General features: G+C 39.0%; 1 protein-coding gene across 2 annotated transcripts in view; it reads right to left on the bottom strand.

The window, feature by feature from the left end:
* CSMD1 (CUB and Sushi multiple domains 1) overlaps window positions 1–24983 on the bottom strand; it is a 1337717-nt gene that overhangs the window by 9965 nt on the left and 1302769 nt on the right. For both annotated transcript variants that reach the window (XM_078386602.1, XM_020797818.3), the window contains 6 exons: window positions 17549–17622; window positions 16287–16398; window positions 14063–14242; window positions 10603–10647; window positions 4423–4584; window positions 1260–1372 (listed from right to left, as the gene is read on the bottom strand). In XM_078386602.1, the coding sequence (XP_078242728.1) occupies window positions 1260–1372; window positions 4423–4584; window positions 10603–10647; window positions 14063–14242; window positions 16287–16398; window positions 17549–17622 (686 nt within the window). The remainder of the gene's footprint in view (window positions 1–1259; window positions 1373–4422; window positions 4585–10602; window positions 10648–14062; window positions 14243–16286; window positions 16399–17548; window positions 17623–24983) is intronic.

Genomic DNA, 24983 nt, shown 5'->3' with positions numbered 1-24983 from the left:
CATTTCTTTGATCCAAGTTTTGTGTTCAGTCCATTCACTGGCATGCAATTAATAAATTCCTTTTCATTTGTACTCTGAAATAGAAATCTGAAAATCTGTAACTTCCTGCTTTTCCCTACATTTGAATGTTGGTAAATACTGATTTTTTAAAAAAGGATCTGTAAATAAATGCTCACCTATCCCAGCTCTGAATCTGATTAAATTACTTCCTGATCACATAGGAGACTAGGTATTCCCCTCATTCTATAATCTTGAGCAAAAAAAGGGAGTCTGTCCTTCTGTAGCACCCTATTTAAATATTCAAAACAGAGCTAATTGGAAAGGATGAGTTTTAATTAATCCCAAAGTTATGAATAGGGCTTGTAGGTGCACAACACAAGACTACACTCTCTCGGTCAGGGCTGGAGGACCTTCCTCATGGGGCCCTCAAACCCCTAGAAGTGCTGGGGGGGGCAACTTGTCATTTTGTGCACCTTCCCCCCCCTTGGGCCTGCTTTAGCCAGCGGCTGAATGGAGAGCAGCTAGTGTGGATGTGCGCACATGCTGCTACATGTTTGCAGTTTTTCTCTTCTTTGTAAGAAAGGTTTTAGATGTTTTGCTTTTGACCAATAGCTGTTTTTATCCACTGTTTTTCTCATCTCCCTTCCCCCCCCCCCAAAAAAAAACAGTCTCTCTTTTTTTCTTGTAGAGGGAAAAAGACTTTCTTGGTTTACAATTTGTTTGGGTCCCAAATCACATAAACTAGTACTTATGCGGAATGATTTGCCAGTTTGAAGCCCCACCACCACCACATTTGGAGTGGCAGGGGGAGAAGCTGTGCAACCCTATAAAGTTCAGAAGGCGACAAAGATGTTCCCTGGACTCTCAGTCCATACGTTCAGACCTATTAAATATGAAATGCCCCAAAATTCTACTCAGAAACACACAAAGTCCGTTCAGGCACGCTAAGCTTGTAGGAGCGCTGGCAGCTTGCTTTTGTTACAGTCCCAAAGGTAATAAGAAAGTTGCCTCAATAACATTTTCAACCTTGGTTATCTGTGTGCCTCATTCTTTGGGAACAAGGCAATAATGCAAGCAATAAGGCAGATGTATGCAGGATTCATTTTTCTTATGGAATCAGGGGACTAGTGATGAGTTTTGTACGTTACATAATGTGCAGCATCTCAGCCAGAAAAGCATACTAGAGAGAAGAAACATACAAGTAACTGTGGACAGAAGTTAAGCCACATAAACGTCCTCCAAGTAGTGTGTTTACTTACATAGCCATCTAATGCCCACTTGTTATTTTCAAGCTTGCTTGGAAAACCTTCTCCAGGGTTTTTTACTTGATAAACTTTCAAAAGCAAATGGGCTTCTTCTTTCTTGTAAACTCCTACATGTATTAAAATGAATGAATGAATGAATAAATAAATAAATAAATAATAAATGCACATATCTTTACACAACTGTATAATGTTAGAATGTATAAAGTATCAATAATCCCTATAAACAACATAAAATATTTCAGGTCTTTTAAATAAATGTGCCTTAAATAAAGAATTACTGTAGATATTTCTGCACCTAAATAAATGGTACCATGTAGGTATTTTTTTTTCAAGCAGCCTTTAAAGCCAACTTTAAAAGTTTTTTTTTAATTTCTAACATAGGAAAGAATTTCACAAATGGGGAAACTAAGGGTGTGATCAGACTGGGAAAACATCACACCAAACAAGGATGAGTGGCCATGGTTACTGCTGAACAGGACTCGAGCTTACCAGTATTCACAATGACACTGCACTGTGAATGTGTCAGACTTGAAATTCATTTCTCTTGGGGAAAGAGAAATTCTTCAGGGTCCTCATAAATTCACCCATGTTGCAACTACATTGACATATAATGCGGAAAATAACCCGGGACTGAGACAGTTATAGTCACATTATTTTCCATTTACTACATGATGTACAAGCCAATGCAAATCAGCCCAGAATATTTCCTAATCTGATTATCCCCCCCCCCTTTTGCTAGGGCATCTGCTTTTTAAAATACTGAATGCATTCGTGTTGATTCAGATGATGTGATCACTTGAGCTGATGTGAAGGGATTTGTAGCCACTCTGTTGGAAGCCATTGGACCTGGCTCCAATAGCAGTGAGAGAATTATTATTATTATTATTTATTTATTATTATTATTTATTTGATTTATACCCCGCCTATCTGGTCCAAACGGACCACTCTAGGCGGCTAACAACCAAAAAAATAATATAAAACAACAAAAACAGACAATTCTAAAAGAAGAAGGCACTACATTAAATCATATAATACACAAAACAAAAAACAAAAACAAAAAAGAGGGGGGGTCAAGAGGAGTATGATGGAAAGGCCTGCCGGAACAACCATGTCTTCAATTGCTTCTTGAAGACGCCCAGCGAGGGAGACCTGCGGATCACAGGAGGTACTGTAAGTTGTTCCAGAAGCGAGGAGCCACCGCCGAGAAGGCCCGATTTCTTGTCTTCTCCTTCCGGGCCTCCCTCGGCGTTAGGCTCCTCAACCTCACCTCCTGGCTTGCGCGGGTGACACGGGTAGATCTTGGCAGGAGAAGGCGTTCCGCCAAGTATCGAGGCCCTAAACCGTTTAGGGCTTTATACGTGAGCATCAACACTTTGAAGTCGATGCGGAAATGGATGGGCAGCCAATGCAAGGCGGCCAGAGTGGGTGAAATATGTTGGTATTTTTTCACACCGCTGATTAATCTGGCCGCCGCATTCTGCACCACCTGTAGTTTCCGCAGCAACCCCAAAGGTAGCCCCACGTAGAGCGCATTACAGTGGTCTAATCTGGAGATTACGAGCGCATGTACCAAGGTAGTGAGCGCCCCCACATCAAGGTAGGGTCGCAGCTGGGCTATCCGCCTAAGGTGAAAAAAGGTGGTACGGACCACCGACGCCACTTGGGACTCCATAGTGAGCGCCGGGTCCAGGTGGATCCCCAAGCTGCGGACCACATCCCTGGCGGGCAGGGTCACCCCCCCAAAAGAGAGGGGGTTTCCCAAATCCCGAGCTGCGGGGGCGCCCACCCTCAGCACCTCCGTCTTGTCCGGGTTCAGCCTGAGCCCGTTCTCCTGCATCCATTGCAGTACAGTCTCCAGGCAGCGCTGAAGGGACGGAACGGCAGGGCAGTGCCATTTGAACCCTCTTGTCTCCAAACTTGGTCCCTGTAGTCTACTCATTTCCCCCTTCCCTTTCCCTTCCATTTCTTCCTTCCTTGTTTTAAAAAGCTTCATGTCATAGCACTAGAGCACTTAGGAAACCAACGGGAGACAAAAAGAGCAAGGAGTAAGCAGAAAGAGAAGAGGAAATAATGAATACACCTTGTTTGCAGCTTGTTAAATTAGCTTTGCTATAACTGTGCTTCCTGCAAATTGGGAGAGTCATAGCAAAGCTACTTCAACAAGCTGCAAAGGAGGCCAATTCCCCCCCCCCCCCCCGCTGACTCATGTGTGATCAGCTAAAGCAATTTCACCCAGGAAAACCTGACTTCCTAGGTGCAACTTCATAGTGGATCTATTTGCATTTCTCTGACTATGTAACTGTATCCTTACTCACTTCAGTTTGCCCCCCAAATCTCTCCATAGAAGCGCTAACCTCAGCCCACCAGAACAAATCTCAGAAGAAAAAGAAACCACCCTGTCAGCCTAAACAAAAAAGCAGCAGAAAGCAGGGAAAAGGCACAGATCTTGTCAGACACAGCCTTATGTTTTCTGATCTGTGAGGGAAAAAAATCTGAAATGTCATGTACTGAAAAGGGTGCTTTTAACAGAGCAATGTTTAAAGTTTACGGGCAAGTCCTAAGGCTCCAATGCAGCTCCTACACTACCTGACTCTACTGGTAATTTCTTTAGGACAAGTCTCCATGTACTTCAAAGTCATATCATCAATTTTGAAAAATCAACAACAATAAGCTTGAAAATAACTATGAAGTGCAACTCCCTACAAATGGCAGGAACAGATACATATATTGGCATAGAAGTATTTTAATCACCTGCAAACTTGTACAGACTTTGCAAGAATACACAAATACATTTTTTCCTTCATCGAGAAGACACTTGGTAAAGACACAAAAGGAAAACAGAATTTACAGGTTGCAAAGGGAAATTATGGCTGTTATAGGTGTTTGTCGTACACGATTGTAGCTGTAACACTTATAGACAACTATATACACCTGTGTCTATATACAGACAATGACTAAATCAATTTACTAAACAAATTGTTTTAGGTGAAATCTGTTTAGCCAACAGAATCAGATCATTCAGTGAGTGCTCTGAAAACAAATATGGTCAGGATGATCAACTTGCATTTGCTGTAATTCAGTTCAACATGACCTTGGCACGTTCATCAGCCTGAGCCCTGGACACATCTAATGACACCTGCCCAGTGGCTACCCTCACCTGATAGTTTAAGTTGTGTGCTGGAGCCTTCAATGAATGTGGCATTCACCTTACTGCTTGTAGCGTTGAACCAGTCAATGGTTAGAGTCGCAGGTTGTCTTTTCCCTAGATGTTCATAAAAGCCCTTCCACAATGAATTTATAAAAAATACATCTGAAGGAACTAGAGAAAAGATGAACAAAAAGCGATGTCACTATACACTGCAAAAAGAGAGAGAAAAGCATTTTTACCTTATTTAGCTTATTATTAGAGTGGCCATACATTTGTACCATAGTAACCAGCAATCTGTGCTATAATGAAATATTTATAGTATCCGTGGTAATTTGGTATATAAGCATAGTATATAAACTTTTGTGACTCCTGAAGTACAGTGACATCCTCTTGAAGACTGACGAAAGTTGTTCTGGATTTCCCATTTCAGTTCCTTCAAAAGACATCATGAAGTTATCACTGAATGTGTTACAGCATTTAGAAAATGCCTTGGGAAAACATTAAAATGAACACTTGATTATAGCAGCATTTATACCAATAACAAAACCTCTCTTTTCTTTAAAACAGACTCAAAGCAGGTGCTTGGTAGGAAAAAAAGATTAGACATGGCTAAATTCCACAGATTTTGACTAAGATTCATGTGAGTAGTTAGCTACAGATTAGCAGCCTTGAGCTTTCATTAATTACTAAAGGCTGGCTTCCCGCTTAAATATCCAGACCTGTGACAACTAGCCAGAATGATCATCCACTTGAGTTACTCCCTTTGAGGTCTACACTGCACAAACACAATAGGAATCAAGTTCCTATGACTAAAATAAGCCTGGCTAAATGCTGGTCTTGGGATAAGTTTCCTGATTTTTTTTGGGGGGGGGCTCCCAACAGCTGTAAAATTCGCTCACCCCATGAAAATTGTTCCCCTTCCCAGAAAACAAACAAACAAACAAATCAGGTGAATTGCCACTTCTGGAAGCCTTCAGGATAGATCCCAATAACGGAGAACACCAATTTTCCAAAATGGAAGTTGTTTTATAGCCACCTCGTGGATTTGGCTTAGTTTTTTTGTTTTGTTTTGTTTTGCACGAAACTACAGTGTGGCCCTTAAGAGGATGCTGGGGCAGAAAGCTTGCCCCAGACATGCTCAGACTGTGAACTCTAATTTAAATGTCTCTCATTAGATTCAGTTAATTGCTTCTGGTCTTGTGCACCTGGAATATTAGTTGTGAGAAGCCTTTTAATTACTTAGCTTCTCTGCCCTTAAGAGAGGGGCAGAATTTAATTATTGATTTCATTTAATTGTTGGTTTATTTCATTAACTAGCAAAATAGCACTATTTCACCACAGATTAAAAAAACACGAAAAGATACCAGCAATTAAACTGTGCCCCGTCTAAATAGAAGCAGACTGATTATATGGCAATTTATCTCTGCTTTCCCCACCTGGAATGAACAGGGAACAATATAAGGGTCAGAAGCTGTTAATTAATGTTGTAGGAGGCCTTTCCCGAACAAGATTTATTTGTGAAATCAACATCAAAGGATGATCTTGGCCTAAGGAAAACACTCCTGGGAAGTTTTAATACCGTCTCTATAGGAAAAACAGTGCATTAGCAACCATTGGCGAAAAGAATTGCAGAAGTTATGCTGAATAATTTCAGATACACATATGCACTATTCCCCTCCAGCAGCCTTGTACAAATCTTCTGCATACAAGGGAAACGGGAAGGGAAGTCCATCACAATTGCAAAAGCACAGCCAGCTGCGATGCGCCCTACTTCATAAATGCATGACTCCTGAGTTCCAATTCTACATGGAGAAATGCCCTGTCTTCTCATAATGCTACAATCATTATTTCAGTAACTGTTACCAGCATATTAATGTGCAGAAAAAGTGTGCTATGATGTAAATCCTAGGAAAATGACTTATAGGTGCAATGGTATTGCATGAGAGCTATTTTCTTCTATTTCTCAAAGTCAGCCAAAGGAAATAACTGAACCTGAGGCTGAAGGCTAAATTGCTGCTTGATGCATTTCAAAATCTACTTTACACGGATGTTGAAAAGTTAATAGTATATCATACCAGGAAAGCACAAAAACCTCAACAAAAAGCTGGTCCATAAAGTATCAAAATGTGTTTGGGCCATTTTCCTCACATCTGGATTAAAAGAAAATAGCTATAACAAAAAGCCAAGGAAAAGCTGGAAAGGCAAAATCAAAACTACCACCCATAAAGCACGTATTAAATGAAACGAAATCTGTAACTATTTTGGTTACATATTCTATAAACACTTTTGAGAGCTCTACTTTTCCTGCTGATACCAGTAATTTTTCTATCTCCTGCAAAAAGAAGTTTCATTAAAGGGTTTTGGTTGTTGTTGCTGCTGCTGTTTTTGAGAAGTAAAAAACATGTGCTCTTTGATACTGAATCCACTTCATCCCAATGATGAGAAACATTTAATTTCCCCGTTATCCAAACAATTAATTTCCCCGTTATCCAAGAAAGACAATCTCACATTTCAGACAAGCCAAAGTCTTGTCCAAGAGACCACAGAGATGCTGAAACCCTCTCAGGCAAAGTTTGCAAATTTCACATGAAGATGTTAAACTTCTGCCAAATTTCAGGGCCTACCACTAAATTTGAAGAAATCAAAGATTTGAATTTGGTGAAATTTTTTAATCCCCTCGGTATGAACAGTCTAAAATAGGGATGTGACAGGGGGTGGGGTGGGAGTAGTCCTGCAAAGGTGATACAGTGCTTTAAATTTCTAAGACAGAAGCAGATTTTTATGTGGCAAATGCTGCATTAATGTCTAAAATATACACAATGAGATTTCGTTTCTTTGGTTAGTCACTATTGGGAAAAACCCTATTCGCAAAGTTCTGCTGGAGTAAACCAGACTAGGGCACCAGAAACAGTTAAAATGTTAATTTAAAATATCCTACCCCACCCCCTTCAGCTTTTGCTCTAAGGGAGCCTTGGGGTGTGTGTGGCAGCTTTTAAAGGTTAAATTTTAAAAAATCACCACTGGATCACTGGTGGCAGTTCTGATCCTGGCAGCAGTGATCTGGCAGTGATTTTTTATTATTAAAAGCTCTTTTCCAAGTCCTGGTGCTTTAAAAGGTTTCTCCAGGGAAAAGGGAGACCTAGGAAACAAAAATGTGGGGATAGGAAGCTTTAAATTAATTTGAATTGATTATTTCCATTGTCCTGATCGAGTTGATGCTGATGGAACTGTGTCAATGGGATTTTGCCCATTGTTTACTATATTAATGTACCTGACTTTGCAGAGCTATGTTAACTTCATGTACCACACATTTCCACACTCTTTAACTTCATTCAATCAATAGGTCTTGAGGAAAGCTTAGAGGTATAACTTTTTAAGCCTACAGCTCTCAGATCTAGGTGCTGTGGTGTGAAACTGTAACTTCTCAAAGGTCTGGTTTAATCATATGTAATTTTACTAGGGGCAGGATATTATCAACGGTGATAAAGGATGCTAAGACTATAGATACTACAAATCCATTGGTTTCTGAGTGCTACAGAGGTTAAAGAAAAATCTCAGGAAAAGCGATGCAATTCATGGATTCCGATATAGAAAAATGGTTCCTGGTTGAGAAGCAGGAAGCATACATTACATGCAGACCTTTAAACACACACACAATCCAAAAAAGACATTGTACACATTTAACACTGAAGACATAGTGTATAGACTGTAAGACTGTGGTGCAAAGTGAGAAGGCTTCCCTGTGCAGAAGATTATACTAAGACAGGAAGAAATAACTAATTTGCAGTGATTGAAATTTAACACTGTACAGCAATGAGCATAGTGTGGAGTTTACTGTTTGACCACAGCACCACAGACCTAGAGGGGGAGTGATAGGGAGAGCCAGAATGCCTTTGGCATGAACAACAGCCAGGTGAGTGACTGGCCCGTGCCACCAGGCAGTCATGTGGAGTTCACACTGCCGGCTATCTACAGTGTGGGAGCACAGATCATACTGTAAACTAGACGAGACTGGAAAATATTGTGCAGAAAGAGTTAAACCAGTGGACCTCAAAGAAGTGGGCCAAATCCAAAGAAGTATAAACAAAAGGTAAACATTGCCTGCTGCTAGAACTGCTTTGCAAATACTTGCACCGGCATTAGCACAAGAGTGCAAACAATGCTGTGACAGCTAGGTAACCTCCACAGCCCTTCTCATGTTTCCTTGCATGGAGACAGAATAACATTTTGCAGGTCATTTTGTACAGAATGAAACTGAAGTTTCTACTATGTTTTTGTACAATCAACTGGTTGCTCCGGTCAACCACAGCATCCTTACGTTCATGCTTGTATTCCACATGTGTTTGTCACAAATGCATTCACAGTTTCAGGTTATGAAACATGTGAGGTAGCTCCACATCTGTGGTATAAGACTTATTTTAAGGACAGGTTGTCCTGCGTTCCTTTTCCTTCAGCCAGGAGACAACTAAAGCATCACCCCTACTGTTGCTTCAAGTACAGTAGAGTATTTTGAAAAGCAGCTTTTATATAGTAGTAATTGTTCCTATGCCTCCCCAAACTGTACATCAGAAGCACCTGCAGTGAACTGTATATTTACTTGTCTATATAAGTTGAACCAGTCACCAGTGAAAGTTATATATTGTTTATAAATAGTTGCAGATCATATATATCTTTTCCAAGGCATTTTGCTGCCTGAGGCAGCATGAACTCCTAATCTCATGCTAGAGTCTGATGAGTTTGGTAGTTCAGTCTTGCTTGAATACTGCTAATGGGATGGCATGTTTTACTGTGCCTGAGAGCAACAGGAAAGATTAGGGAGAAACAGATCAGAGTAACTTGAAGAATTCGGGGTAAATGGAGAGAGGCTGTATGTGGTAGCTGTCTCACATTGCCTAAAGGTAGGGCCAGTTCTGAATCTGTAATTGTGACGGCTGCGATGACGTCACCTGCCTACCATGGTTATGCTGGAACCCATCTGCCTATAGCAGAGCAGGAGGTGGGACTCCAGGAGGTGGAGCTGTGTATATAAGGGGGGGGAGTGAATGAGGAGAGACAGTTTTTAGTTAGTTAAGAGTTATGAAGAGTTAAGGTCTGAGTGATAGTGTGTATGAGGGGATACTTTATTATTACTGATTGCCTTTTTATTTTAGTTGATAAAGTGATTTACCATTCCTTCTGTTGTTATCAATAAAATACAAGTTTTTATTTTTAAAATCATACATTTGTCTGAAGAGTCTTATGAAGGAGTGGTTGGTGGCAGCGTAAATAAAGTGTGAATGAAAGAGTGACCTGACCATTGTGACGTGAAAGAGGGACGTCACAACAGTAATGTTGAGAAGAACTTGTAATATAAAATAGCCATTTTGGGGAGCTAGTCCATTAATAAGGTGTAAACGAAACTGGTTTTTCTTTCCATTCAAAATCACAGTATAATTAATTATTTACTTTCATTATAAGGCTCTCCATTATAGTACATTGTCTGATATAAAGCAACCTTATCTAGCTTCTTATTTGTAATAAACACAGTTAAAGTGCTTATAGATTCTCATTTTCAGTGAGGAACGACATCATGTTGCAAATGGGGATTTCTGCAATTGAATTTCTACACAAGTATCTTCCTTCTATGCAAAAAAACCATAAAACATGTTAGAATTCCTATTCTATTTAACCAGAGTTTGAATTGAGTTTACATGGAGATCTTCCTTGAGAACAAAAACTTCTCTTGTTCAGGCTTGGTGACCATCGCATGATCTAAGCCAGGACAGAGGATAGCTGAGTAAGGACTCTCCCTCTCTCTGTGTTAGGTTCTTCCACATTGACAACATCTGAATAAGGCTAACAACGTCCACTCTTTCAAGAACATTCAATCATGTGCTCCTGTACCTAGTCTGAAATGGTGCACAATCCCACACACCAAGTTCCTACTGCTGTATAAACTACATTGCAGGTAACATCCCTCAATAATGCCACCAAAGATGGCACTATATTTAAATCTACCATGGTTTATAGGTGCCATTTTGTGACAACTTCCAGATAATAGGTTTATATACCAGTTTTTGTAACATTCTTTTGTTTCAACATCGGCAATGAAATAATTCATTTGAAAGTTGGAAAGAATTTTACTGTAGAAACAGTACGCTAGAGAGGATTCTTAATGTATTCATTCTAAAACTGATCTCGTATACAAACCTGGAGTTTTAGTTATTGTTTCATTAACTTCTCTCACTCCTTTACCTACAAGTAAAAAGACAAATTATCATTTTTATGAACATACTTTTTTTTCTGTACAGAATGTTGACACATAATACTTGATCAAGGCAATTGTGTGTCCTCCAGTAGACCTAACATGCTATAGCAGAAACAAGTAAAACTTATATTACATATTAAAGCAAACATGATTTTACATATTCATCAGGACAAAATAACTTGTGATTCCAATGTTTGTCTTGTGGCAAGCGTGGTGATTGCAGAAGTAATTGCTATTCTCACTTCTTGAAAAGTACTAGTTTTATATCAACCAGAGTGCTGTAACAGAGAGCCTTATTAGGAATGAAGCTGTTGTAACGATATGTTCATATATAAAACCTGAAACCTACAGCTTGAGCCACTGGTATCACTATGAGCCAGAAACAGGCAGAGAAAATACCTTATAATACAGTACATGCAGTTGTTTTTATATGCTGCCAAGTTACATCCGACTTATAGCAGCCATAACAGGTTTTTTTCAGTGCAGGTGAGATATTTAAGGAGTGGATTTAATACTGCTACCCAGCCAATGAGTTCCCTGGCCATGCAGGGATTTAAACCCAACTCCCCTGAGTCCTATTCCATCATCCTATCTCCTGCACCACACTGGCTCTCAATGTATATGTGCTAGTGGGGGTCACATATCTAGGCAACTGTGCAACACTACAAAGAGTGTCACACCAGTCTGTCTTCTTGTACTTTCGCAGTCCTAAAGTCCTGGGGTAGACTTTTTAGTAGCATCCCAGTCTTATCCCAGCAAGACAGGATAAATTTGCAGTCTAAGACAGGAGTGAGAAAGACCACAGGCGGCACTGCAGTACGGAAAAGCAAAGACGCATTTAAGGCTTTTCTGTGGCAGGTCCATTGCTTTCATTCTCCTCGCTCCTATCCAGAAATACACAGGGCTTGTGCCACTCATGATACTCCTGATTTCTGTTGGGAATATAGCTACATTTCAGTGCCTCACCTTACCTGAATAAACATTTATCAGTTCTGCATTTATTTTACCAGTAAATACCCTTCCAATCATTAACTGGTTCCCACAAGGCAAAAGAAAAAAAGAAAAACACTGAGATACCCTGTGTTTTAAGGAGGAGGACCAGCCACTGCATGATTTCTGCCTTCAAGGCCAGATCATTTCATTAACTGCATATTGCTACAGAAGCATGACTCAAGCCAAATTGGTCTCCTTTTTTGCAATTACTTGAGAACGGCTTTGTGGCAAGAATGATCTTACTGCATTCTCCTTACATTTTCCCCCAGAACTGAACTTGTCACAGTAAAATAAAAGCGTATGTTTCAATTTATGAGGAAATCCACACTAATGGAACCAAAATAACACTACTTGCTGCATTGCAGTACAGTTCAGGTACAGAATCTCTGAAAGCTGGCCTGGATAAGTGGATATAACATATGGCACATGTAATAAGTGTCAGCCACTGAGCCTACACAGTAAACTGTGTCACACAACTGACAAGTACCAACATAATTCTGAATTAGTTTGTGTATGTCTTCCTTTATCAAAAAAAATGAAAAACCAAAAGTGGATGTTCATATTTTGCTTATTAGGGTCTTAATGACTCTTATACTGTACAATGTTTAGGTTTCTTTAGTAAGAGATGATGAATTCTGAAGCATCCAATACTGTCCCATTAGAATCAAAGAATTTTTTTTCTGCATTTGCCATATATGAATACTTTCTAAGGAACTACCAAGGTGTTGCATTCAAAATCAGGACATATTTCTTAGCACAGTATTAAATGATCAGGAACAGAGTTGTCATCAGACAAGTTGGATCAACTAAACTTATAAGCAGAGTCCTAAGTATAAATTTTAAGCAGAGTTGTTACTGAGCTGTCTTGTTCATGTTGATCTTTATGTTAAGGAAAGTAACGTGTACATTTATATGAAAACCTTGCTTTTCATATAAATAAAAAACAAACAAAATACATTTTTTTATTATAGCCAGCATTCTTGTAGGACTCCACAAGCTTGTCAGTCACTAAAAAATGTTTTCTTCCTAAGTAATATGTACATGTACATTAAACACTAAGACACACATGGAAACTTGGAGACTGTGACACAAACTGAGGTTAAGCATTGCACAGTTACAACACAGTTCCCCCTTTAGGGCTAACAATTGCTTCTGCTGGTCCCTTTCAATTCACCTCTGAAAGGGACTCACGCAAAGTCATTCATGATAGATAAACGGAATAACCATCAGACCTTCTGGGAAACTATAACAAGCCTTGTCAAGAGTTGTGGGAACACCCTCCTATCCCGTCAAAATCCAGATTGTTGTGTGAGTTTTGAGAAGTGACATTTACAAGTCAGTAAATGTTTTCCTGTCTCTATGATGGCATATGCCTTACTCTGTTATTAGGACAGCCTGTTTATGCACCAGACAAAATGGAGAGTGTAATAACCTTGCCCCTCCATTGTTGCTTTCCTCATATTATATGAAGAGTTCTGAAAAGGGAAGAGTCATTTGTAAACACTCTCTACATGAGCAGTTCTGGAGGAAAATCTCTCCTTTTCAGACCTTCACATGAGCAAAGCTATATCAGAGAGTATGTGGCTATCACTCTCTCACACACACCACTGTGCGCTGAATAAACACTGGATAAAGACTGTCATAACTGAATCAGGCTATATAGACACCAAGCCTTGAATTGTTAGCAAAACCTTCCATATAAACCTTCAAACTATTCAAAGGTAATTGCAAGAGAAGAGCAAAGTCACTAGGCTAGGTAAGTTTCAGTCTCAGCTTATGACACTGCTTCACTAAGGATCTCACTAGATTACCCAGCTCTGTTGTTGAACACCCACATATATGATTTGTGCAGCGCAACTCAAAGAAGCATATATCCTCCACAATCTTTCATTGGAATTTATATATATATACATATACCCTGTTTTCCCCGAAAATAAGACCTAACCTGAAAATAAGCCCTAGTATGATTTTTCAGGATGCTCGTAATATAAGTCCTACCCTAAAAATAAGCCCCAGTTAAGTGAAACCCTGCCCTTCACTATTGTGCAGCATTGTGCAGCAACCATAAGATATGACTGTGAAATAAAACATCCCCTGAAAATAAGCCCTAATGCATTTTTGGAGCAAAAATTAATATAAGACCCTGTCTTATTTTCGGGGAAACACAGTATTTATTTATTTATACCCCACCTTTCTCCTAGAAAGGAACCATTTATATGTTAGGTTTGTTGCTGTTTGCTGTGGTTTCAGCATTATGTGCCCTATCCTTAAAAGAGGAATAATATACAATAATATACATACTGTGACATGTAAGAGTTTTGAGCCATGTATACATGCACGTGCTTTGCGATTAATATAATTATTAGCAAGTGGAAACAATCTGAGCCATTAATAGTAGCTATGACTTACTTTTACAAACAGGAGATTTTCCTGTCCATTTCATATCTGGCTTACATGTTCGGTGTTCGGATCCACCAGCAAGAAAAAATCCTGGCTGACACGTATACACCAAAGTGTAGCCTAAGGTAGGTAGATCAATCACTTTTACATCCACATTTGCTGGGGTCTCTGGCTGTCTGCAAGCATGAGCTGGAAAAATTTGAACAGATTTTTTTTAAAAAAACAACTAGCCACCAAAGTAGAAATTAGACCATATCCATAAATCAGGGGATGAACATTTTACTCCTATGAACAACACGGTAGTCAGCTTTCATATTTAGAATATCCTGATCTGCAGTTTCCATTTTTCTGTACCTATTACTGAAAAAGAAACACCAAAAGGTGGAATTCAAGATATTCAGAAAACCTCTTTGTGCACACCGTGTGTTGAAGATAACTAGGAAGGAAAAGGGGGAGTGACAACCAAAGTGTAGACCACTGTAAATTAGGCAATGATCAGTATGGTTGTTTACTGAGCTTTTTCGATCAAAAAATCACTTTCATTTCAATGACACCAAGAACTCTGAGAACTACTGGATGATTTCCCTGTTAAATAAATTAATGATAACTTCTACCAAATAAAGGTTCCATGGAACGTTTTTGGTCATGCTGCACTAGCTATGCAAGGCACTGTAACAATCCTTCTGTTATAGTTTCTGCCCTATTTTTTTAGGACTAGAGGTGGGAACAAATCAGAAAAATTATGTTTCATTTTGATTCATTTCGATGAATCCATCAAGGTCAATGAATCAAGAATTATTATTTTTCCTGATTAATTCATTTTTTATTTAAAACCCTATAAAATGCACACAGCAAACACCTAGACACATCAATTTCGTAAACTTCCCCACACTCTCCTCTACAAGCCCTACACGGTTCATAAAGTTTGGGTTTCAGATGTCCGAGTTAAAGCCCTCCCCCGGGGAAAGTTTCCCCAGGCACCTAGAGACACCAAAGTCAGAGAGAAGCTTCTACTGACTCTCCCTTACAATCCCTCCAAGTTTGATGAAGACTGGGTTTCTTCAGACGTCCACATTATACACTCACAAAATGGGTCACGCCAAGAAAGTGCCCTTTAGCAGCTGGCCTGGGGAAACCCAATCTTAACCAACCTGGAGGAAGATTGTAGAATCTCCCTGCAATGTCAGTGCCTCTTGGTGCCTGGGGTGCCAATTTATAGCCAAATGAATTGACCACTCAAAATTGCTAAAAATTCACTGATTCATATTTGTTGGGAGAATTGATTCATACAAAGTGATGAATTAGGAATTTTTTGAACAAATTTGGTGATTCATTTTTTAATCCGTACCCACTCTGACATCTCAAAGTTAATTTCAAATAGGATAAGAAACAAAGGTCACTGTTATCTCATAGAAATACATGTTTCTGAACACACACTTTGATGTCTTTTATCACAGAGATCTAAATTAATATTAACTGTCAATTAATTGTTACCCTACACGTCTCCTTTACCTACAACCTCAGAGCAATCTAATCCTTGAGGAATGAAGCTATAGTCACATTGGTACAAAATCTCTTGGTATGGAGCAAAATTTTGATTCAACAGGAAAAGCTCTGCTACTTACAATCACACATAAGATGACAATAATGTTTTGTTTCAAATTTTTTTTAAAGATTTCTAATGTGTACCAATGTGTCAATAATATGGAATAGAGGGAGAGAGATGAATGAACTGAACAAATTACAAGCAATACAGGTACGTAGGTGTTAAAAAAAATCAGAAATAAATAAATAAATAATATTGTGGGAGAATTTGTAATGCATTAGGTAAATTTGAGAAACAACACTGGGATTAACTCAGAACTGCAAAATCCCGGGAGACATGCAGATAAAAATACTTCAAGAAGACCCATATCAATTATAATTCAAGATCACCATCTCACCCTCACAGGACTGAGGGTTCTTAGAGGCAGTAGTTACATGAATTCTCTTTCAAATAAGAAACCCTGTCCTAACTTTTAAATGTTTAAAACAATTAAAAGAACTGTTCACGGAACTGATTCGTAGAAATAAAATATATGACTCAGTCAGAGGCAGACTACGGCATAGTTGCCTTGGATTATGGGCATGGCCTGTTTCTGGATGATGATCTTGTAACAACCACTGAAAACAGTATTTATTATCCTGTTTTATTTTCTAAAGAAGATATATGACTGAATATTATTTTACTTACGAATGCATTCAGGTTGTATGCCACTCCACGTTAAATTTGCAAGACAAGTACGTGTAGTAGAACCCTGTATGTGATAACCCTTTCTACATCTGAAAAAGATTCTGCTCCCAACCTAAAGAGTTAAAAGTAATTTTTAGGGCAGGCACAACAACAGTTCAATCTAACATGAAATGGCACTTCGGAAATTTTCTTGATTTTACATTTTGAAGGTGTGAATCCATGCAACCACTAACTTTCCCAAAGAAGTGTGCCCCAGACATTTAACACATAAGATTGGTACCCATTTTCTGCTTGCATGTCATGAAAAACATCTGCAGTAGGGGATAGGGACGTGAAGAATGCTTGAAAAATGTCATCTTCTCAGTGATTTCTGAAGACTCTCAGCCCTAATACTTCTCGCTGGTACTTCTCCCTGAACTAGTGAGATTTCTCAGCTTTCAATGAAAATGAGACCCCATTTATTTCTCACTTGATTGGGCTCTGCTTGCTCTTTAGAACAAGAAACTGCCAAATTCTGTAGAATCTTCTGTGAGAGCAACACAGTTTTGTGCAGGAACTGTAATAATTCTGCACAGACAGGTGCTTCTTCTGGAAGAAAAATGTCCACAAATATCCAAAAAAGAATACAAGAGTCTTCTCTCCCACCAATTGTCAGACTAAGAAGCTGTAAGATTCACATCCTTAGTTAAGTGACATACAATGGACATATAAATCAACAGCCTACCATATCCTGCAAAAGGATGTGTGTGTGTGTGTGTGTGTGTGTACACTCTCAGTCTCAATTTATGTTTCTCCTAGTTTTCTAATGTGTACCAATGTGTCAATACGAGGCTCCCATCACTATTGACCAACATGCATAATAATTATAACTGCAATGTTTACTTGAAATCCATTGTAAGTGTCCAGTTATACAAAATCACTTAAAGAATGATCTTTTGGCACCCCACACGAACATTACAAATTTTAATTGAATAGTAACCATTCTGAACCATAGTCTTGCTATTTGTATACTGCAAAAACGTTTTGATACTGGTACCATCACTGTGTTAGCAGTACCATGGCTTTACACACAGATTCTATGGAAATTAATGAGAAGGCCCTTGTACACATGATGGAATAATGCGTTTTAAAATGTATAGGTGTTTAAATGCTGCAGGGGGACAGCAGTACAGACCCAAGGTAATCCATGCTACTAATTATACACTTAAAATGTAACAGCACAATAAAATATTACAAGTCCCATAGTGCAAAATGATTATTACCTCATAGCCTCTAGAACTATTTTGTATTCCATAGTGGGGTGTACCAGGTTCTGGGCAACTGTTATGAGCAGGATCTACAATTTAAAACACAGTGGGAAAGAAATGAATTAGGAGATGGTTATGCAAGAACAGATCAGTGTTGTAACATTATTTGAAAATGTTCAGAACACATTAAGATGCTTATTCATTCAAATTCTTTGTAGTAAATAAATGTATTTAATGAAGTCAAATACAGATTTATTACATTCCTGTCCCCTACTTCCACTACAAGGAGTGCTAAAAATAAAAATGGAAGGATTAAAAATAAAAATCAATTAGATAATAAAACCACTAGAATCAAGGATAAATATTTACTACACAATAAAAGTTTAACAAGCCAGTTTGGCGGAGTAACTCCAATTGCCCAATCTAGCTGGGCAGCCCAGAGGAGTATGATAACTGATATTATCGAAAGCAGCCAAGAAGTCCAGGAGAACTAATAGGGTGATGATTCCTGTATCTAGCCTGTGACATACATGATTAACGAAGGTGACCACAGCAGTCTCAGTCCCATATGCCAGCCAAATACCCAAGAGAAACAGGGTCAGATAAGCTGTGTCAACCATCAGTGAGTGTCTAGAACTGCAACATCACCACCTAGACTCCTAGTTTGATTGATGAGAAAAGGTGTAAGTACATCACATCCTTAGTCTGAATTCAGGAGGAGCAGAATAGTTGGTTCCCACTCAAATGGATGCTCAGGGAGTATCACTGTACTATTTCACATAAATGAAAAGCGGCCATTAATTTCTGTGGCTGAGGAAGTTGCATGTGTGAACAATATGTCTCATTTCCATTCCCAACATGAAGTGGCCAGATCATGCAGTGAGGGACAGTGACCTGCATGTGTTCTGAATACAACAGAAATGTATTCTTGGAGAACACAAACTCATGACACACAATTTGTGTCAAAATGCTTGGAACAGCAACCAGCATGTTGCACCTTTAGAGGTTTTGATGGGGGAGACTTTGGGTGAATGCCAATCACTTAGAATAGCCAGTGATTTCCCTCTGTACCTCAGTCTCTATTTCCTTCCTTCCTTCCTCAGTCTGTGTTAGTCAGGATCTGTCAGGACTCTGTGTCTGTTTAGACATGAGTCTTTGAGTCTTTGTTAGTATTTTAGAAATGTGGAAGTTAGAAGTTTAGCAATGTTAGAGATAGGTTAAGTAGTGTTTTAGTGTTCTGAGTACCATATATGTAGCCAGTAAGCTAACTGAACCAAACTAGTAAAGAAACCAAATAATGAAGCCAGCAAGTTAAGATACCATAAAAAATCACCAGTGAACATGTTTTGTTTTGTATTCTGACATCAATATTTTTGTAAATAAACAGATACATTTATTCTTTCTAAACCAAGAGTCTCTGACAATTTATATTGAGACTATTTGCCAGTTAAAGTAAAGTGAGGCAAAGCTGACTAAAAACTAACTGTACCACAAGGGGAGATGTATCTGAGGGAGACTTAAAATTATTAATCTTCTCTGTGGGTTTCTATCTGGACTGTTGCGTAGTTGTGGAAGTTCTTTGTTTTTCATTTTTAAACTCAGCATTTCCACATAATCTGCCCAATAAGAAAGACCATGTTTTACTAATTTACGACAAATCCCAGTGTATAGTATTTATTAATGTTATAACCCAGAAGCAGGAATTGCTATTTCATGCTGCTGTCCTTACTTCAGTTTTTAGTGCTAGCCAATTACTCTAGTCATTCTCTCACTAGAATATGTAAAAGACTTATTTACCAAGCATCTTTTCAAAGCTTCAAACTCAGACAGATGGGTAGCCCAACACATGACTTTTTTTTTTTAAGGCAATCAAAGGACTTTTAATTTCATCAGCAGTTTGGCTCTGTGGCTGCTAATATGAAAATAAAATAGTATACCAGTACTTTATTTGCTTGTTTGTTGTGATAGGTAAAAGCAAGTTTCCAGCTGCAGCAGCTAGTAGTAGCAAGAACAGGGTAGACGATGCCACTTTGGGGGAAATGTCAGTGATTATAAAACATTTCACTGCAGAATATGACACTAAAATTCATATTAACTACCTCACCATTCCATCTCTCTACAAAGATAAATGTTCAGACATGTTCACGTGTTTTTGTAGTTCAACAAGCATTTAAGAAACAGCCGTGCAATTTATGTTGTCATTCTTCTTTCTTTATTTGTATTAGAGTGTCGGACATTTTAAAATTATGGACGTGTATGACATATAGGTAAAATTAAACTGTTAAAATGATTGGACTATATTTGACCAGAAGCAGGCTACTGCAATACTGCTATCTCGGCCATTTGCTAAATCTTCTTTTGTACACAAGATGGGCATAAGTTGTATGCACATACATGTTACATTTATTGAATTTCTGCACAGTCACAGAAAATTTGTCCTGTATCCAAATAGCTCCATTTAAATTGATTATTCTTTGATCTTCCTACCTCACTTCAAAGTCCATTAATTGACTCAGAGATCTGAGCATCCCCTGGGCAACGGCATGCAGCCAGCCAATCCTTAATTTCCAGAAATGTTGCACTATAACATATATTGTCATTTTATTGCTACATGGCAAAGGAAAGGACTGGAGATTTTCTTCAAGGGTCACAGAGGGCCTTCTCTGGCCCTCTCTCTTTCTTCAGTTAAAAAAAAAAAAAAAGGTGAACTGCCATTCCTAGAATCTTTCTGGAAGAGCATTTCATCTTTTAAGTATGCCACTTTTTGTTGAGATTTTGATGTGAATACGTATTAAATATAAAAGTTGTATAGTGAAAGTAAAATGGCTGATTTTTACCTGAGTCATGTACTGATTGTATTCAGGTGTTAATAGCAAGGTTTGAGACTTAATTGTTGTACAGCTGTTGTACATGATGTAACCTTATGTAAGAAGAAAATGAAGTAATTTATTTTCTGATTGGTCCCAGGAATGTATGTAAGTCATGTGTAAAGAGAACATTTCATCTGCTGTTAAGTCAGATCATTTATTTCTATGCAATGTATTGTGCCATGTCATGTTAAGCTGCCAGATGAATGTCTATTCTCTCTTTATGTATGTTAATAGACTAAGTAGGTATTTTACTCTCTCAGTGTTATAGTGTCTTTGTAACCTGGTATCTCCTAACTCTGCTTATGTCCTGAGAATACATATTTAACCAAAATTCTCAACACATTTAACATCCTCAAATAACATTTTTTTAAAAAAACTTCTCACAATTGTGTGTGTGTTTTACATTATAGGGCTTTATTGGCAGCCTGGCTCCTGGAAGATCTCCAAAGGCAGAAAACTGACCCTTAACTCTGTGAAAGTTGCCCTCCCCTAATTTAACCTCAGAGCGATGGTGATGATGCACACGTCATACATGCATATACTGTAGCTACTGACTAGATACTCATTCCTACTGAGGAATGAGTACAGTACAATTGTCAGCCACTGTGTTACTGGCATAGTGCTTACAAGGGTGATGTCCTCCGTCTCCTGGCATTGAGAAAAGACACAAGTTTTGCACAAAGGTGGTCTGAGCACATTTTATGGATCTGGACCAAAAAAAATATAACAATAGTGCTCATTATCTTACTCTCACCGGAAAGAAAAAAACCTTGTTTGGGCCTGAATGTTCCTCACTGATTTATCTCATTGAGCTATGACTGCCTAAGATGATGTCAAGCATGCCTGGGACATAGGGTGCAATCAGATGGGGAAAAAAAACATCTTGCATTTGGGACCACTGCATGTCTGAACATTAAATGGAACCACATTGCATTAATTCTATCCTCCCACATCTCTTTTTCTGACCTTCACAGTCTCAATAATGTGCAACTAAAATTACTAGATCTAGAGAAGATCTAGTGCTGCTATAACAATTTAAGGATTGTTGTTTTCACAGGCAATGAGAACTGCGAGAAGGCAAGAGACGTTGTGGGGGGAGATGGAGAGAGATTCTTTTAATGGCATGAAGCTATTTCAAAGTAGGAAAAAGATCGATCAGAGAGTAGAATTATTATTTTAAACGGCCAGTGCTCCATTGCCACAATTTTCTTTAAACCGAGGCACTGAATCAGTTTTGCACTGCCAGCATAAAAATCAAACTCTTCCCCTTGGGATAAGGTCACCTAACTGTACAGTTCTGGGTTACCTGTCATTAATGCTGCATTATTTGTGAGGTACAGAAGGAAGGGGAGCAGCTTTCTCTTATTTTAGAAGCTGGCTGACTTTTCATTTTACTGCATAGAGAAGAGATGGCACAGAAAGCTGAGAAACCCAGTCCAGGAAATTACTGAGATGAAGAATAAGAATGCAAGAAAATACTTGAATGAAGAAGTCTTTTCTGTGGGGTAAAAGGGTGGTCATTTATGTGAGGGAGTAGGGCAAAAAAAAAAAAAAGCCCAAGCAAAGTAAGACGTGAGTACAGCTGCTGAAAGAAGTTGAATCAAATTAAAAGAAAACTGTAAGCACGGTGGTAAAATAAATAGTATTCATTGATCAAAACTCTTGAGTTTAAGACAAGAGTTGAAGTTATCTCAAGACTGCTCAAGTTCCATAAAGAAAGCGAGTTATTTTAAAGGGCTCTTTATTTTAACTTAATAGTGAATCTGATTTATTCTAAAACATTTTGGCATGTGTGAATGTTTGTGTTGGAGTAAACTGAGTCGTGGAGGTCTGCCAAAATGAATGCCAAGTCCAACAGAGGAGAAAAACACATTGTTTTACCTGTCCTTTACCCTCCCTTTTTCTTTTGCCCTGGCAAGAATGAAGCCTGACAGGGTGAAAGAAGGGGAGACAGTGCAAGCGCGCACCAAGAGAGTGGCAAAACAAGGAAGCAGAAGGAAAGGGGAAGACGGAAATGCAGGAAGTGTCAGGCAGGCAGGCAGGCACATGTGTGCATACACACACTGATGAGGAAGAGGAAGATTTGGAGAACGTGCATAGGGGAGAGGGCAGATTGGCGTCGCTCTTATACCAACCATCCCATGCCCATCTCCATGTACATAATTGTCGCCAGTAACTCCTGGGCGCTGCTTAGCTTGTGGGTGCCTCCAATCCCAGCTGCCAGTCCTAATTTCCTCATCCACATAACCTGCCACCACAGCTGCAGAAGGCAGCAAGGTGAGGCCTTCTTTGGCCTGCCAAGCAAAACAGGTGGCAGCTTCACTCCTCCCAGCTGACCAACCCTTCTTGCTTTTTTGAGCTCAAATACAGTCCTTGAAGCTGTGGGTGACCATGAAGAAGCACACAGTGGAACAAAAAGTACATGGCATTAGCTCAATTTATAAAACTTCTACCCAGCTCTTGATTTAATTTATCAGTGTACCCGTGCCCTTACTCTCAACCAGCCAACCAGCCATCTCCCTAGTCTTTCAGGCACAAATCCAAAAGGGAAGAATGCAGCACCAGGAATTGGGATCAACGAAGCCTCTGCTTGTCCTGAATCTATATTGCCTTATGCTGCAGCAGAGCAACAGCGGGTGGCTAGAGGAATCTCCCTTCCAGGTCTAGCTGTTGCTTACTTCCATAGCAACCACCGTTCTGATTTTATCAGCTCCTTGCTACATCGCTAGGAATTTTATTGGGCGCGTTCAAACAAATAATTGCGAAAAAAATAAAGTATAAAGTGGGGGAGGGGAGAGAAAACAATGTCAAATATCCATTATGTTCCTTATAAAGCTATTGCTTTATCTTTGTTATTGCTTTATCCAAGGAAACTCCCTAAGGCTGCTTATATGATCCTCATCCTCTGCCTGTCTATATGCACAACAATTCAGTAGAGAGGGAGAAGCTGAGATAATAGAAATTTTCATAGACGGCACACCATGCACTCATAACCACAATCTGCCTAAATGCCCATGTAGATTACTGATAACATACTGTAATTCACAAGCAGTATTCAATATATACATGAGCATTGCAGCATTGAGACTTTTTACATTAGAAAATAACCTTGAAGGTAGGGGGGGTATAGGGAAGGCCGTTTATTATGCCTAATGGAGAAAACTTACCCACACGTATGTTTGCAAGTATGGAATCCAAAGTGATAACTTACAGGTAGGCTTTTATAGAAAAAACAAAAAACAAATATAGACCAATAACAAAAGTATAAAGACATGATTCCTCCAAGTAAGTATAGCTCAGGATGTAATTCGGAATTACACATTTCTCTGCCATTTAGCTATCAGCCCATATTGTAAGGAGCTTTGTCTTTTCCCAAGACCATGAATGTCCTTTTTGAGGAAATTAAGAATGTGACAAATGCTTGGAAAGTTTCTTGAATTCAAGGATTTTCCAAGTCTTGTCGTGCCAGGACTCCCCACAAAGACTCTCAGCAATCCCAGCAAGATTTCTTTGAAAATGAGACCCCAATGTCATCCCCCTTTTTGTTTGTTTATATTTTTGTCTGTTTTTCTCCACAGGAGATCCATAGAGGGGGAATGCCACTTCCAATGAATTCTGCTCAGGAAAGACGACACTCTGCACCAGAATTGCAGCTTTGCCTTTCTTCTGCGTCGTCCCGGTGAATCTTGGGCAGGAAAGATGCCCCTCTGTGCAGAAACATGTAACAATCCTTTGCAGGTCAGCATTTCTTCCAGAAAAAAAAAAAAGGCCATGAAATTTCTGTAAAATTCCCCATAGGATTTCTCAGGGGAAAAAACAAATCTTACATGGATAATTCTTACTGCAAGGAGAAAAGGGATATCCCCCCCCAACTTTCTCATTGAGAGTGAGAAGCTATGAGATTCACATCCCTAGGTGGGACGACAGGCAATGAAGTCACAGAGGAATTCAGTGCAGAAATTACTGACTGTGACAGTTACATTTTTAACTCTTGCCATCCACAAAAGCTGCTGCTGCTCTGAAGCAAGCTGATTTAATACATTTAGTATGATAATAATCCATTATTCCTATCCACATCTCTGAAGATAGAATGGAAATTCCCAGTGGACTGTACCCCTCACTTTCTCCATCTCCTTTTGAATTTTTTTCTTTAATGGCTACTTTAATGTCTTCTGGAAAGTGGAAGTATTCTTCCACCAGCTTTGAACAGGGATATTTGAAATGTTAGATTTGCATCTGTTTTATCTGTTTTCATAGGCCTTTCTTGTATGTAGAAGACCACTGCTAATAGAGGTAACAGCCGATTCAACAATAAGCAACTCCTTAATTTGAATTTAAATATGGTAATTCTGTCTGTCTATAGATTTTTAAGTTCAGGTTTGTTTGATCAAGCTGCTTTTTTTAAAAAAAAGGATTAAAAAAGCCCTCACAATTACTCCTTACATTCCCGCTGGGATAATTTCTTGACACCAGTATGGTATATGTGTAATCTGCACTTAAATCATGTTGACAGATTCTGCAAGATGTTGAAGGCCTGCCCTGAAAATCTCAGAGGATCCGAAGCATTTGATCTTCTAAAC

Source organism: Pogona vitticeps, chromosome 1 (genome assembly GCF_051106095.1).
Source record: "Pogona vitticeps strain Pit_001003342236 chromosome 1, PviZW2.1, whole genome shotgun sequence".
NCBI lineage: Eukaryota > Metazoa > Chordata > Lepidosauria > Squamata > Agamidae > Pogona > Pogona vitticeps.
This window is presented reverse-complemented; position numbering and strand designations above follow the sequence as displayed.